At 39.8% G+C, this 17,194-nt stretch overlaps 1 protein-coding gene across 3 annotated transcripts in view; it reads right to left on the reverse strand.

The window, feature by feature from the left end:
• The window catches only part of LOC119494089 (protein diaphanous homolog 1-like), a 111,616-nt gene that overhangs the window by 76,615 nt on the left and 17,807 nt on the right, over nt 1–17,194 (reverse strand). For 2 of the 3 annotated variants that reach the window (XM_037779701.1, XM_037779703.1), the window contains exons 2-11: nt 7,266–7,292; nt 5,941–6,105; nt 4,559–4,660; nt 3,812–3,942; nt 3,156–3,239; nt 2,997–3,069; nt 2,388–2,527; nt 2,089–2,194; nt 1,764–1,874; nt 1,397–1,515 (exon numbers count right to left, since the gene is read on the reverse strand). In XM_037779701.1, coding sequence (XP_037635629.1) covers nt 1,397–1,515; nt 1,764–1,874; nt 2,089–2,194; nt 2,388–2,527; nt 2,997–3,069; nt 3,156–3,239; nt 3,812–3,942; nt 4,559–4,660; nt 5,941–6,105; nt 7,266–7,292 — 1,058 coding nt within the window. The remainder of the gene's footprint in view (nt 1–1,396; nt 1,516–1,763; nt 1,875–2,088; nt 2,195–2,387; nt 2,528–2,996; nt 3,070–3,155; nt 3,240–3,811; nt 3,943–4,558; nt 4,661–5,940; nt 6,106–7,265; nt 7,293–17,194) is intronic. The other variant, XM_037779702.1, reaches the window with a different exon arrangement.

The raw sequence follows: 17,194 nt of genomic DNA on the forward strand, positions 1-17,194 counted from the left end.
AGTGTTGCAGTGATGAAGGCAGACTGTGTTTACACTGTATTCGTTGCCCCTGGGAGACACCTGGTGTTGAAAATTATAACTGCATTTCAAAAGCAGCAAAGACAATTACAGCAGTTGGTGAAATTCCTTTTTTTGAGCTGTTTCTGTTACAATAAGAGTGACTTGCTTTTTATCAAAATCCTGTCCATCCTGGATGTCACACCAAAGTCAAAGAGCCTAAAACAGTATGTGTTGTGTGATAAAGATAAATATGTGAATATGTATCTTTGTCAAATCAGGACAAAATCATTACAGACATTCAGGTTTTCTATAGACGGACCATATTTGTACAGACTAAAGCTATTAAGGGACTCATTTCAGGTCTAGTTGTCCCACCACAAAGTGGTCAGATATGCATGTGTTCACAATGATATCAATGTGTAGTACAATGAACCATCAAGTCTAGGGTTGCAACTAACGATTATTTTCATTGTCGATTAATCTGTTGATTATTTTCTCGATTAATCGATTAGTTGTTTGGTCTGTAAAATGTTAGAAAATTGTGAAAAATGTCGATCAGTGTTTCCCAAACCCCAATATGACGTCCACAAATGTCTTGTTTTGTCCACAACTCAAATATATTCTGTTTACTGTCATAAGAAACCAGAAAATATTCACATTTAAGAAGCTGGAATCAAAGGATTTTTACTTCTTTTCTTAAAAAATTACTCTGATTATTTTAATAGTTGACAACTAATCGATTAATCGTTGCAGCTCTAATCAAGTCCACATACAACAACAGAAATGAACACTTAAAGTAGTTTTCTTGTTGTGTACGTAATTGGGCTGACTCTTATCTGTATAACAAACACAGATAATTCAGAGTCGCAACATGTCAAAGTCCACCAGTGGTCAGATGTTTTGCTGTTCTTTACTGCACTGCAAATGAGTAGCAAATGTCTGTGAGGAGCTAATTGGCAAAGACGGATTTTGAATGTAAAAAAAGTCCACACAGGGTTGCAATGTCCCTAGAGCCTGAAAGATTATGCTTATCAAGTATGAAAATATTAATTTTGCATCAGTCTTGGAAGAAAGTAAGTTGTGAGGCTGATAACTGGGAAGAAAGGAGCAATCTGATTGTGTAGATTGTTCCTTGTCGACTCATTGTTATAATGAAGGGAATGAATCATAGACTGTATATACAATGAATAAATGCATATAATTCTATGTCCTATCATATTCCTTCATTATAAAAGAAACATGACAGTTATTCCTTTCCGCTCATCAAACTAGCAAAGAAAACGCAAAATCACGAGCATGCAAAGTTATGTTGTCACCAGCTATATGGATTTTCAAGGTCAAAAAGTAGACCCTGACAATTTCTACAAAGGGACAATTTTGCCCAGTGGAAGGATATTCCATCTCGATGCGGATGTCTTCAAGACGTACTTTGAGGTCCTCGGAGTCATCTTCAGCCTGCTCATCAAACACTGTGAGTTGCACCTTCAGCTCTTCGTTCTCTATCATCCGCACCTCCTGCAGGGAGAGCGATGGGATGTAGGCGGAGGGATGAAAAGGAGAGGGGGGAGAATGACAGGAAGAGTGTGACAAACATTGAGTTTGGACAGTTGAGAGAAAATGTTCACAGCATATGAATGTGTGTCAGCCAGTCAGCAACACAGAAGCATCAAGAGAGAGAGAGACATGAAAAGTAAGGATTTGCAAATGTGTGTGTTGTTAGAGAGTCACTTTGAGCGAACATCAAAAGAGAATGTTTTCTGTACCGTCAGCAGGTCTCTGAGTCCCAATCTTAGCAGCTCAGAGCGAATATGGATCCTGAAGTCCAACTCTTCTCCTCGGCTTATCAAGGCGTTGATTAGCTGCATGCAGCCACCCTGAAAAAAAAACACACTGGAAAGTCAGCTTCACAATTTAGACTAACTAGATAACTATAATACAAAACACAATATATGTCAGCTGGGGAATACTTTCACACTGCAGATTACATCGAGTAGTGCGGTCTATCTAATGCAACAGTGTTGGTGTCATTTGTCAACAAAAACACACGTGGGGATTTTCAATTGTTAAAGTGTGTGTGTGCATATGCACCTTAAGAGCAACACTGTGATTTTTCATGCCAGCAATGAGAGGCTGGAACCTCTCAATATCCCGTCTTTCTGCCTCTTCTGTGATGGCCTCCAAAACACGCTCATGACTGCAAAAAAAACAGACAGTTACACACATCATATGAAATGTTGCTACATGTTGTTAAATCAAATAACAATACATAAATACTACATAATTTTACTATGAAAAAATGTATGCAGGATTAAAAAGTACATTCTGTTGCTTTATTCGACAGTTTTTATTGAAACCGGACATGGTGTCAGCATTTCCCTAATGCTTACAGGTTCTCAGGATGTTCCAATATGGAGATGGCAGAAAGCAGCTTGACAGCATCCACCATCATAGAAGGCATCCGGGGGTCGATGGCTTTGACCAGCAGAGGAATTCCCTCAACTGACTCCAGCATGGATTTTAGACCGTACTAAAAGGGAGAGAAAGCAGAATGAGGTAACGTCCTTTAAGGTGTATTTTCTGCAGCAAAGCAAAGACCAGGCTTTAGTGTTTAGATCATAAGATCCACAATCAATTTGTCTTTAGCAGGCAGCACGTCATTGATACTCAATTACTGGTGTGTAATTATTAAATGTGATAGATTTTAAAGAGATTTATACTAATTATCTAGGGTTCGATCCATCACCACACTGAAAACTCAAAGCACTCTCAAAGATTATCAGTGACTGCATTCATTGTAATGAACTGACCAAAGTTGGTCAAATGATGCCCTCTAGAGGACGAATTACTACACTACAACAAGGACACAAAACGGAATAAAAATGATTTTATTACTAGTTCTATTACTTATAAATACAAGCAACAACTACGTACAATCATACAAAAGAAAGGATTATGTTGTTTAATGAAACTTTTAATTTATTTATATATTTTCTTACCTTGTTGTTCATAAAGGCTTTTAGACAGCGAATGATCTCGTGTTGACATTTCACTCCCATCATTCTAGATGATCTGAGAGAGAAGACAGATACAGAAAGACATTACAGACTCATTGCTAAAGAGAAGAATTGACCAATTGTGTGGTTTAAGTGTCTTACGAATACTCTTCTTTGTCCTCCTGTAGTCTTTTAAGCAAATCCAGCAGCAGTTTCAGCCCCTCATCTCCAAAGTTCTGCACCCAACTGGAAGTGACAAGACCACATGATTAGCACACTGTGCTTTTGACATTTTCACATTTTATAGCACGCTTTTCCCCATTGCCACTCTCTTGGAATATATTTTGTTTATAATTTAATTTTCCCATTTCAGTTTAAAGATTTTTCTTGGTATGCCTCAACTTACTGAATAAGAGATATGCACTTGTTACATTTTTTGGCCTTAAAAGGAATACTTCACCCGATAAATGATCATTTGTATATCAATTACCCGCGTTACCTTGAACTTATGAAGAAAACCTTACACAACATTATAAAACGTACATATGCATCTTCGCTAAAACCTTACTATTTAAAACACATCGGCATAAACAAGCACATGCTTGCGCAGGTGCGCTATTCGTCCGTGTGAGTACTGTTTATGCAGAAGTGTTTTAAAAGGTAAGGTTACATGGTGATCATGAAAGATCAGTCAAGTCTCAATTGGATTGAGGCCTGCTCTCCACACCAGGAGGTTGACACAGTTCATTTCTTGCATTTATCTGGTTCAATGTTGTATTTTCATAGGTGCTGTATGTGTCTGTATATGCTTGTATTACCTGACAGGGTTGTTATTGAGTGAGACTCGCAGCGATTCCAGACAGCTCAGCAGCTGTGTGTCTCGGTAGTCTGACTTTAACTCCTGGATGTACATCATGGCTGATTTGGAGCTCTCCTTCTGGTTTTGACCCTGATCAACAAACACAGAAAAAACACTTTGTCTTTTGCATTTATATTTGTCTTCTTACGGGTTGTAATTGGTGTCATTTCCACAAGAAAGCACAACGGCAGGGCGCCGAGGGCAACAGTCAAGCCTTATTTGAAATTTTCATTTGCAGAATTAAAGGGCACTGTGTGTAGGATTTTCTCTTTATCGGCTTATTTCACAGTTAAATGAACTGTGCTAGCAACCATCTGTGCTCTGTTATGAAGGTCCTTTGAGCTACTCGCTTTCACCATATTTGATTATATCACACCTGCTGCTTTTATTCACCTTACTACTAGAAGGGTAGCTGCTTAACACAGATAGTCAAGGAAAAGGCCTTTGAGTGCACATCTGTCTGAACAATCAGTCCAAGATAATAGTGTCACTGTTTGATCTGATCACTTTTTTAATTTGGCCTTGAAAACACTTTAGTCTGGCTTCATTCAAATTTTCAATTAAAAGTGAATATGACAAAAACAATATAGCAATTAAAGGACCAAAATGCTTTGTAACTTGTACTGATTTTAGCCAGAGCTGAAAAAAAAAAAAAAAAAACTTGCATGCAGCATACTGTATTAGCAACACTTATTTTGGTACTGACAGCTTTGGACGTGTGGAGGTACTGGGAGACCATCTCTCGTTTGATCATAATGTCTTTTTCCCTTAGAGGCTGTTGCTTCTCTCCATTCAGGTTCATATCCACCTGAAGAAAAGACAGGAGAAGGAAGGAGGTAAGGAGAAAAAGAAGTAGGATGGAGGGATAAATAAAGTATTTTAAGAAAAGGAGCATGATGAAAAATCTGCAGACTCAAGCAATTAATAAACAGAAAATACATAATAAAATAGAACTCGTATTGTATTTATAAACATGAAGACATTAACGCATTTCAACTAGTCTCTCCTGAATTAGAAGCAGGGAATATAAAGCCCCCAGTGAGAAACTAACTAACAGATGCTCAGTTTAAAAGTGCGAACATGGGTGGTTTTGATGTGTTAAGATACTGGGCATAATTATTACATAATACTGCATTACTCAGAAACACTTTCAATTTAGAATTTCAAACATTGCAGTCTCAGGAGATTTGTCCTTTGTGCTGTAAGCTAGTCCTTCACATTTTTGTCAAAGCATACCTATTTGGAGCAAACACAGAGAAAGAATTAAAGGTCTTATTGATAACATTTTTGTAGACAAATCATTTTCCTAAAAAAAAAAATACTATGATTGTGAATTAATCATTTAAAATATTTTGGTGGGTCCAACATGAATGTTTTGTTTATCTCTGTGGAAAAAATCTGATGTTTGGTTCCCACTTCTAACAAGGTTTGTGAGCCAATAGCATAACAACATTGCTATCACGTGGCGTCAGCGATCAAGTCGTCAGTTAGTGTGGAAAAAAAACTGGGTTTTTGACGGTAAGTGCCTGGCAACCACTTGTTGTGAAGTGAATACAATGGAACAGGGAAGGGAGAATGAGACATCTAGCAGCTGAATGTTATCAATGTTATCAATAGTGCCTTTAACTCTTTCACAATTAAGGTTTTTTCTTTTAAAGGTATTGTTAATTCTACATGAAGGGTTTTTAATCAAAGAGTGATTAAGTATTTGTGAGTAGAATATATCCAGTACAAGTTTCCATGGCTGTTCAGGGGAAATGATGAATAGATGATTCTCCCAAAAGCTGAATCTTTCACACACACACACACACACACACACACACACACACACACACACACACACACACACACACACACACACACACACACACACACACACACACACACACACACACACACACACACACACACACACACACACACACACACACACACACACACACACACACACACACACACACACACACACACACACACACACACACACACACACACACACACACACACACACACACACACACACACACACACACACACACACACACACACACACACACACACTCAAGACACTTTTACTGTCTTTCTCACCAGCATCTGTTCAAAGAGTTCCAGGACGTATTCATCAGAGTGATCATGCAGCATAGCGCTCTGAGCGCTGATCTCATAGCTGGCAGCTGAAGAGTGTCGCTGACCCGGCGCATGGCTGGGCTTCTCCTTGTCCTTTTTCATCCTCATGCTGGTGAAACGCTCCAACTGGATTAGCAGACAACATGACACGGGTTAGAGGAAGGAGGTCAGAGAGGAAAAACCTGACAAGTGCAATCATGACTGTAAGGCTGTATTCACACCAGAGAGAGGGTTGTGCGCCTGTGTGGGAGAGTCACTTTAATGGCCCATTAACTGCAACGATAAACGTCTTTTGTTCCCTAATGGCTCGGTTGTACAGCTCTGGATCACCAGTTACGCGATTGGCCACCGCAGCGTGACTTTGGGTTGCATCTCTCAAAAAGTTGATTCTTTTTCTACTTTTCCACCGCAGGCTGCTGCGTTTTTTCGGCATCCCCTGCGGCCGCCGCAGCCATAATGCATGACCCACATTTAAAATGAATTGGAAGATGTTTTCGTCGCCTGATCTGGTGTGAATGAAGCCTTAGGCTACAAAACAAGGTAACAATCCCTAATCAGCTCACAGTTTGAAAACAGGCCTACTCCTTTAACACCAAAGTTAAATAATTGAACAATTATAAAATACATAAAGTCTATTTCTCCCTTAATTTAGGGGTATTAGATTTTCTACAACAGTAGAAACGTTTCAACAATGTGAGACAGTGATTAGGGATTAGATACGTCAACGTTTTTTGCCAACAAACATTAACACATAAAGTCAACATGCAGTCAACACTGGCAGACGCAGAACATAAGACTCCATTTTAACAAACAATGGGGGATTTCCTTCCCTCTGGTTTTAATGACTTTGTGTGGTAAATTGCCAAAATTCGTTTTTATCATTTATTGCCAAAATGAAAAACACTTAAGAGCAGAAACTTTTTGGATACATGTAATCTTGGCACATATTGATCCTCCATAATGAGTTATGAATAATAATCTGTCAATATGTATGATTCTGGCATCCTCCTGTGGCAGGCCCATGAGGGTATCACCAGTGTATGTGCCAAACATTTCATGCCGTCAGTGTGCATCTCCAAAGCATGCACATCCAACGTGAGTGCGGCACAGGACAAAAAACACAGAACAACATTTGTGTTACGGTGAATTAGGTTTGTGTGGCAGACGGTGACGTGACATGACATTAAATGCATAAATGGTGAGTTGGTTTATCAAAGATCACAATGACAGGTGGACGGGTCAAGCACAGCACGCAGGGGGACGGTTGAAAGCAGTAACAAACCTACCTCGTCAGGAATCAGGCGTTTGAGTTTCTGTAAAAGGATTGAATTGATGAAAGGGAGCGAAATGGAACGGAAGGGTGGAACAAACCAAACAGACGGCGGGGAAAAGCGGTGAAAAGAGGGGAGGCAGATGGAGGGAGAAAAAGAGAAAGACTCAATTAGACAGAAATCAATTATGACCGGAAACGGATCCAGGAAACTGTCTACAGAGTTCATGAGTGATTCGCAGCACGACAGAGGGAAACACTGTAAATAAATCACTGTTATAACTCAATGCAGTCATTGATACACATCTCTAGAGAACTAACACATTTAAATTAGTTGTGGTAATTAAGACAGTAATTACATGTGTGTGACCTATTAGTAGAAGATCAGCAGTAAACACTCAAACAGTCAAAGAAAGGCAGAGAGACATCCATACATCTTTAAAGAGGGGAAAGTGGCATCAATAGATATGATATACACTTGCATGTCTTGGCCACTAAGTGTCAGGCTACGTCCAATAATGTCCCCATAGGAAACCTACTGTTGGCAGTACCACTTACAAACTGAAATACATGCCCTTACAAAGTCCATGCAGAGCAAATAACATCAAAATGTCTCTAATAAGAATAATCAGAGCATCACAAAGGAGAAGGGGAAAAATCCAAAATGAAAATACTGCTCAAGAATCTTATCAAAGTTAAAGAAGGACAATATCAACATTTTGTCCTTGATTGCAAATTTGCCTAGTATTCAAATTTATAGGCAAGCTGTTTTCCATGTTTTTTGACAGAAGGAAGCGAAAGTCATGACAAACCCCCAAGTGCTACACTATGTCAACAACCTACAAGACACATCAAATAGCATGTACTGTAACCTTGGGGGTTGCTCTCAGTTGCAGGGGTCAGCGGGTCAAAGGGTCACAAGATCACACACAGAACAGCGTCTCAAGACATTTAACTTGTTTGATCCCAGATTACGAATACTTCACAAAATTCACCCAAAAATAAAGGAATCTTGCTATATTGTGAAAGCAGGTTGCTAAAGGGTTTGTCAAAGCGGATTCTTAGCATTTTTAAATTAAAAAAAGGAGGCAGTATGGAAGCTGTTAGTACCATCACCATATATTTTAGACACAATGAGAAATGCTGGAAATAATCTTCTCTGAAAAAAATAGTTCTCTTCTCTGGGGTTCATATTACTGTTAAAATGTATGAACCAATATTGTGAAAAACAGCTTTTCAACAGCCTTGAATTTTCCATTGGGTTATTTGTAATTGTAGTGAAAACTCCACTTATTTTTGGCCGAGAGAGTGAACCCATTTTTTCAATTTATCTTTGACCACCAGATGTTGCCGTTTGCCTCTAAGCTCTACATAAAAGTCTTGAGTGATTTACCGTTCATGTGAAATACTAAAGAGCAAAATAGCTTTGTCTCTTGTTGGTCGTGCTGGTGTGAATGAACGTCTTGCCTACTAGGTGTCAGGCTACACCCAATAATGTCCCACTAGGAAACCCAGCAGAGACGCTTATAAGTCATACAAAATCTTCACACATGACATGCACTAAAAAGTTAAAGCTAGTTCAAGGGAGCACATACTGCAACATCAAAAAGTCTTTCATTAGTAAAATTAGAACTCACATTAGAATAATTTCCCATGTCATTACTAAGTCAATGGACAATGAAGGACTCAGGTTTTGCAGTTTTCTAATTATGTTGAATTTTCTTCCATGTTTTAATCACCTGCTACTTTCACATGGCATTTAATTAGGGGGACATGTTGCGAATCTTGTTTGTTGTTTCATTGTTCTACAACTAGCAAAGGTATGGAGTATTTTTTTAAAACATTATTTACTGTATACTGTGTATTTACGACCTCGGTGTAGTTAAGACTTCCTGTGCCCTTGTCAAGGGACGTCTGTACACCTACATCAAGGGACGTCTGTACACCTACAACAAGGTGAGCTGTCCTTTTACTACTGCTGACACAAATGGATAAGTTAATTGGACATGTAGGTAAAGAGGAGGGAGAAAGACAGAAAGAAAGAGAGAGAGAGTGAAAAAGGGCACTCTGATTACGGGGAGAGCACTCAAGAGAAGGATGTTTCCGCTTACACAGCTGCTATTAAACAACAGCTCCTTAACCTGTGCACGCAGACAGGGCAGAAACACACGCACACATGTTGTGGTGCTGTTCAGCCCACAGAGCGGAAGTATACAGCTGACAGTAGGCACAGTGGATTGTGGGTAATCGCACAGGAAACTGAACATGACGCGTCAGGAAGACAGCGTAAGAGATAGATGTGGAGGAAGAGACAAAAAACATTCAACAAACTGTAAGCGTAAAGTTCCGCTTTTCAACCTACGAGTAGAGTTGATAATATGCACTCGTATACAAATTTAAACAGTGTCTGAGCCAGGATTGTCTTTGAGGGGGTGAGATGGGCCTATAAGTACTGTCTCTCTGTCTGAAGGGAACCATAAAAGCATCAGTGAAGCGCTTTAGAATCACTTTCAGAACGGCTCTGAGTACCAAGGCCTCCGTTAAATGAGTGTGAGCCGATGCCAGCTATGATCCAAGTACTAACTTGTTATTCATACAGCTTGGCAATGTAGCTGGATTTAATACAGCAATGGTAATAAGAATATGTTTCAGATACACAGCATATCACAGTATGGCGATGAATGCAAAATGATGTATCAAATAATCTAATTGTTGTTCAGTGCAATGAACTGATTTTCACTGCTAAGCAGTCTTTAAAACAATAGCTACTCTCAGTAATATATTACCAACTAGGGCTGTCACAATATCAGATTTACACTGCACGATTATCGTGGCCAAAAGAATTCACGATAACAATATCATCGCCATATCTATAGAACATTTTTAAAAATAATAATGCTATCAGTCAAATTCATCTTTAACTTTGTTTATTGTGCATTTTATCTAAGGGGATGTAATACTGGGAAAACCAGTCATACAAGTAGAACAAGAGCACATAATCTAATAAAAATAAATATATAATAGCCTGATTATGACTAATGTTTGGCGTTGAATCTACACACCACCACTTTGTTCACAGTGGAAGTGTTTGGCAGTTTTCTTAATTTGGTCCTAACACAATGAAAAGTCGATTAATGGAATTAGTGACAGTTGATCAACAAACAAATAATCACAATTACTTTGATGATGGATCAAACCATTTATCAATCTACCAAACGTGCTTTGTCCAGCTACACAAATGTAATGATTGGCTGCTCTTGACTGTTTAATGTCATTGTAAACTAAATACCTTTGGGTTTGGGACTGTTGGTTGGACAAAACAAGCGATTCAATTACATCTCTTTGGGATCTGTGAAATTGTGATGGCCATTTTTCACAATTTTGAATAGAATCTATATCTTACAGGCCAAATGATTAGATCCTTTGTTTCGTAAAAGTAACTGACAGATTAATGGATAATGAAAGGCCCCCTCCACTTGGCCTCAGAAGGTTTTTCACAGATTTTGACCAAATACTAAACTCACAAAACTCCTCAATTATAATGCAGGGGTCTCCACAAGCACAGGCTGCCAACTGAATGAGGCGATTCATCTAATCAGCCACAATGAGCGGATTATATGAAGTCGTGCATGTGACAGACTCGCTCTTATTACTGTTTGGGTGAACATCAATCCACCTCACCAGGGTAGGCAACTTTTACATAGTGCCTAATTTGATTGTGTTAAAGGCCGACAAAAAGCTTCAGAAAAGTTTCCCCAAATTCAGTCGGTTATGATATCATGATCATTTTAATAAGGGCTAGGTTGAAAAATGCAATGGGAGGGGATATTTACAAAAGTAAGAAATCAAGAGTAGTGCACTGATTGCTGCTTTGTAATTTCTGTGCAGGACAAACCCTCTCCAGTGCCCCGACACAAAACCCTTTACAAAACACCCACACACACACACATACAGCCACACATACAGTACATATACGTGCTCCAAAGGGACTGTTATTACACAGCCTTGAAAGCAGCTGGAAAAATAAGGAGGATGGAGAATGGGCTCCGTCTGTCTCTATGACCAGACAGCCGAAGAGAACGCAAATTAGCAGCTGCATTTGGATTGTGACAGCGATATAATGAGACAGTTACACACTGTCGCTGATGTCTCTCTGTGTGTGTGTGCGTACCTGTACCTGCACCTGCCTGTGTGCATACATATTTAAGTAGCAGGTCCTAAGAGTGGTGAGAGAGATTATGTAAATGACAGCAAGAATGAAAACTCAATGCAGACAGACAGAAAGCAGAGTGGCCACTTTCACAGGCAAATGAGTGGCTCACTGACACTTCTGTCAGATGATCACTTGATTGATGCACACTCGGCTGGGCTGCACAATAGGGAGAAAATGTGATATTTTGACAGATATTGCAAATGTGTAAGGATGTGACATATTTTGTATTTGTCTTGGGGCTGGATTTACAAATTAAGTGAATAATATCCTTTCTTTATTGTATTATGTCAATCTTATATCCTGTATTATCTTCATTCCTGAGGATACTAATACCGGTAATACCGATTTTATATAATTATACAAGGAAAGTTTGTTTTAGTCCTGAATATATCCTGCAGGTGACAGCTTTCTATTAAAGTTACTACAAGGAACTTTCATTTTGTATTGATTCTGGTGGCCTATGTGGACAAAAGCGCTAGGACCATTGGAGCAGTGAGGCAAAGCTCTGCTCCTGGCCGGAGGAGGAGCCGCTGCTGCCAGGTGTGGAGCTCTCCACCTCCCGCCGGAGCTCCAACTGCAGGTTGAAGGGGGGGGCAGCAAAGCCGGATCTGGGTCTGTCTGTGGCAGGCTTGTTGCTGCTGGAGGCCCCGCTGGAGTCTGAGCGAAAGGAGTTTCTGTTGAACCTGTATGATTTCATCTGATTTCGTCAGAATCGGACATGGTGTTACTGTGGCATCAAGTCATTAATAATAACTATATAGAAATAGCCAATAGTCTCACTGATGGTCTCGTTTGGTTATGCAGATCATATAGAGGCATCAGTATTAAATTCAGACTGTTATATAACCAGATAAAAGTTTCTTGAAGTAACTTTAATCATATAGGCCTATACAGCAATGACATGAACAAACTAAAATATATTGTCATGCCAGCAGAGATTGAACTGAGATCAGCTATGATGCTGACCAATTAGAGTCTAGTATAGTTGGTTGGGAGCGTTCAGATTTTCTTATCAAAGTAGGATTATAGCCACTGGAGGCCTTTGCAATAAACTGTGTTCAAATGAATCGACTGGAGGTCTTAAAGTCAAACTTAAGCTGGATTTACATACATTTTTGTTTTGTCAGCATGAGTCACTTATCAGTGATCTCGAGAATTTGTGTCAAGCCCGGCCTATTAGTGTACCACATCTTAATGGTTTTGATTCTGTCTCGGCCTTGCCTGCAGTTTCACTTGGTCTTAGCTTCCCACACAAACATCCATTTGCCAGTGCTAAAAAAAGAAATCATGAGTAGCAGCCAGGGACTGGTCAGGGAACCTTTGTTATAAAGGCAAAATGGCAAAAACAAAAAAAGCTGAATTAAAATATGACAGAAATGCAATAAAGAAAGAATCGCAATAAAAGGGCAATTGCCAATAAATAGATGCTTTACACAGCTTTCTATATAGGCTCTAAAAAAACATTTTGTCTTTGGCTATCAAATGTATAAAGCATGAAATAATCCCATAGAAATCACTTTGGTCTTATGCAGGGCAGGAATTTCCCTGGTGGCCACGGCGGCCATCCCTCTGTTTGGCTATGATGCTCTTCTGAAAATTGTATGCTCCGCGGCCACAGTGGCTTTCATGTCCCGCCCGCATTGCCCCAGCTGATTTCGCCGTTTTGTCCTCTGCCTCTTTCCTGTTTTTAGACACCAGTGTCTTGTTGAGATTCAGAATTTTTGTTGGGCAACATCAAGTGAATCGCTGCGCTTATAACCAGTGGTGGGTTTGATTTCGAGCCTGGTATGAACCGCTGGAAAACCGGGCTATTTATGACAATAGTTTGACACCGGGCATAGCTGCGCCATGTTTCGGCTGTAACACAGCCACTGGAGCTGATCATGGCTAATCTAGACAATGCTTGTGATTCCACCAGATGCACAAAAGTGTCTCTTTGTTCTGCTCCACTAAAACTACGTGCCTAGTCTAGTGTGTCTCCTCAACAAGCTCTCACCCCAACTCGTCACATACCGCTGCTTTGTCACACCCCATAGCCACTTCTGAAGGCAAGTGTTTGGGGGCGGCAGTAGCACAGTCTGTAGGGAAGTGGCTTGGGAAAAAAAATAAAACGGATCAAAAATAAAATCATCCTTAATTACCTTTAAGTTAAATTCATTATTTCCGCGGATTTAAAATCATTGTTTTATTTGATGGCTTTGCTGGCCTGGCATTTGTGCCCTCGTAAAATTGACAACACCAAAGGCCAAGTGGCTTTCACCAAGTATTCATAGAAATAGAGAGAAAACAATTGACCTTAACATGGATGTCGGGTTATTGCATTCATATATCTGTTTGTGTTCTGTTATTTGCAATGCCAGGTAACATGTGGTATTGGCGTTGTAAAATTTCTGGATATTAATAACGTGTGAATAGAGACAGAGTTGGGTGGGAGAGGGGAGTATAATAGGTGAGGAAGAGGGGTATGATTGTGTGGAGGGGGACAGGTGAGGTCTTGAGTGTATGTTGTGGTAATGGAAGCGGGAAAGAATGCATGTTATTCCTTCTGTTTATGTTCTGAGGAAAGATAGTTGTAATAATATCTTGATTGTGCATATGAAAACCTCTGACCACTGAACATTAAAGGCTGTGGAGTTACGGAGCGGTATGTGTATCATTATATTGCTTGCACTGTTGCCATGGCTACATACAGAGTGTACTTCTGATATCGCAGAGGGGGAAGCAGCACTTGTGCAGGCACACCCTGACACAGCTGAAAAGTTTCTTATGAATACAGTCCAAGCAGGAAATTACCAACAACCCTGACGTATTGCACACACACACACACACACACACAAAGCTGTTTGGTTAACAGGGTTCTTATAAGTAAAATCCTTCCCTCACACTTTTAAGAGCTTACTTTGCCCTAAGCTGATCACAGATGCTCATTTGAGCATTATATTAAAAGAGCAGGGTATGATGATGTTGTAGTCACTTTTTCAGAGAAACCCTGCCTGTTGACACATGCCAGGTTAGTTACAACTTCTAAGCAACCTGCTGTGACAAGGAGAAATACACTCTCACAAAAAGAGCACAATAAGAGAGTCCCCAAAACAGCAAATGTTATACTATAACTAAGCTGTGAGGTCAAACCCTCAGAGGCCTCCTCTCCTCTCCCTACGCCCTAGACTGCATACAAGAAGTGGATGTAGTCATCATGACATCACCAATTGGTTTGTGGACTTCCTTTTTGAAGCCTCAAGTTCAGCATTTTGGCTGGTTGGTTTTTTGCAACCAGAAGTGACACAAGAGAGTGGAGCTAAGTACAACCAAACACAGAATGAGACCATTTTTGGGGACCAAAATGTTACAATTCAATTTCATGAACTCAAAACACACTGTGAAAGGGCTAAAGTTATAAGACGAAAACACAGACAACTCCCAGACCGGACAAAGCCGTGGTAGCGACCTGTCAATCACACTGTAGCAGCGCCCTAAAGCATACCCTGCTTCATGGTCTATTTGACTCTAAGGGCCTTTTTCACACCTGTAGTTCGTTTGCTCTGGTCCGAATCAGGGACCAATTTGTTACAATGTTGCATATTGCCTTGAGTTTGGTTTGTGTTCACACGGCAGCATTTACAAGCGGACCATAATTTAGGTGCGCAAAGAAACTGCTCTCTAATTGGTCAGAATTTCCATGCTGGGAAACTCCCGGAAGTAAACAATGTATTGATGCACTGGAGTCGCCGAAGGCGCATATCAAGACGTACGGAGGATGGAGGAGGAGGCGTGCATTAACCCTTCTAAACTGTGACTTGCTCATCGGCCGAAAATATTTCCGAAGATCCATCAGGTATGCCCATGGTCTTCAAAACAGCCTGACGTTACACCTGTTTAGTACTGGTGTGAATAGCAAGGGCAAGTGTAGGCTCTTCTGTAGTAATGTTGTTTACTGAGGTAATAAATCAAGTGAGAAGTAGGATAATTTTCTCATAGACTTCTATACAATCAGACTTCTTTTTGCAACCAGAGGAGTCGCCCCCTGCTGGCTATTAGAAAGAATACAAGTTTAAGGCACTTCAGCATTGGCTTCACTTTTCAGTGAAGGTTGCAACCTGCCTTACGTTGAATTGGACGTCTTCCAATTCTTTCACATCTGATCTTCTCTATGCTGCACTTTTTAATACTCCTAATACATGCCTCACTGAACTACTGACTCAAGGTGCATTTGAGTGCACTGACAGGCTATATGTGAGAGACAGTATGATTGTATGTCAGCCCAAGTGGGGCATGTTTGCTGCATGACTGCTCCTCGTCCTTGGTCTACTGTTGTTAATGGAGACACAAAACCCAAACACCCCCCGCCCACCTCTACGTAAAACAAGGGAAGCCACTGTTGTCATGTCTCTCTTTTTGCATCCCTTCTTGTCGGTCTTCTAAAACTGACTGAATAAACTGTAATATTCAAATTTCAATAAAATGTCAAAAGAATAACATTCAGTAAATTAACATAAGTCCCAGATAGGTTCTTGTGTCCACAATAAAATAGCATTTTAGATGCATTTGTATTGTGCCCTGTAAAGGACTTCAGGGCTCTGGCAAATGGTTTAATGGTCCTGTTTATTCAATTTATGATTAATACAATCATAATTAATCATAACTTAAAAAAAATTATAAATTCACCCATCAATTAAGAGCTGTAAAGCAATTCATTTCAGTGCTTTTAGTGCAGCAAGAGAGGAGGCACCACCAGCACTAGGGATGCACCGATCCAACTTTTTCAGTCCCGATACCGATACAAGGGCTTTGGGTATCAGCCGATACCGAGTACCGATCAGATACTTTAATTTAATTATAAGCTGTATGCCACACTGTGTGGAAGTGATTGAGATCATTCTTTCATGTATAAAACAACATAATGCTTGACTTAAACGTTGCTTTCCTAACTTTGTAAAACAAAATGTAACAAATAAATACAGAGATATAAATTTACTGAATTGTTATTTATTATTAAAATAATAAATTGCAATCTAATGCCTTGAAAATGTTTGGTTAATATTAGTCAAAACTGGAAAAGAATTCTCAATTTTATAATACCTTTCAAATTATTCTGGTCTGATTTTGTTGCGAAAATTAGACAATCTTTCGTCCCCGTCTAAATGTAGCTTTCAGATAATTCAAAAAGTACAATAGATCTAACCTAACCCAGCACCCCACCCCTTTTCCTGACTACAAAGAAACTCATTGTGCAAGACAATGCAAAATCTTGTTTAAAAAAAGTGGTGAAAGATTTCTCCTCATGAGCTGTCTCATTACAATGTATGCATGTGACATTCCTGCCTGCAGCCAGCCTTCAACCTGAAAAAGTACTTCCAGATTAGATTCCAAAACACATCACTGATGGTTCTACAGCATATCTCTCTTTCTACGTATTTTATCCTGAGTTAAAGTTCTGTGTTGTTCCACACGGAGCACCAGTCAAAAACTAAATGTAAAGGTTAGGTTTTTGCATTCATCTAGGGCTGTCGCAATAACCGCAATATTGCAATACTATTACAACATTACAACACTATTGACAAGCTAACCGCAGGCGAGGGCTAGCAACCGCCTCAACCGCTATGTTCATGTTTTTCTTTTTTTAAATTCTTTGCAATGGGAGTGCGGCATATTTACACTATGCTACAAACACCAGCAGCATAACGAGGAGCTTCTATCCTGCACTGAGCAGTGCATATTTGGTGGGGTTCTAT

The sequence above is a fragment of the Sebastes umbrosus genome, chromosome 9 (assembly GCF_015220745.1).
Source record: "Sebastes umbrosus isolate fSebUmb1 chromosome 9, fSebUmb1.pri, whole genome shotgun sequence".
Classification (NCBI taxonomy): domain Eukaryota; kingdom Metazoa; phylum Chordata; class Actinopteri; order Perciformes; family Sebastidae; genus Sebastes; species Sebastes umbrosus.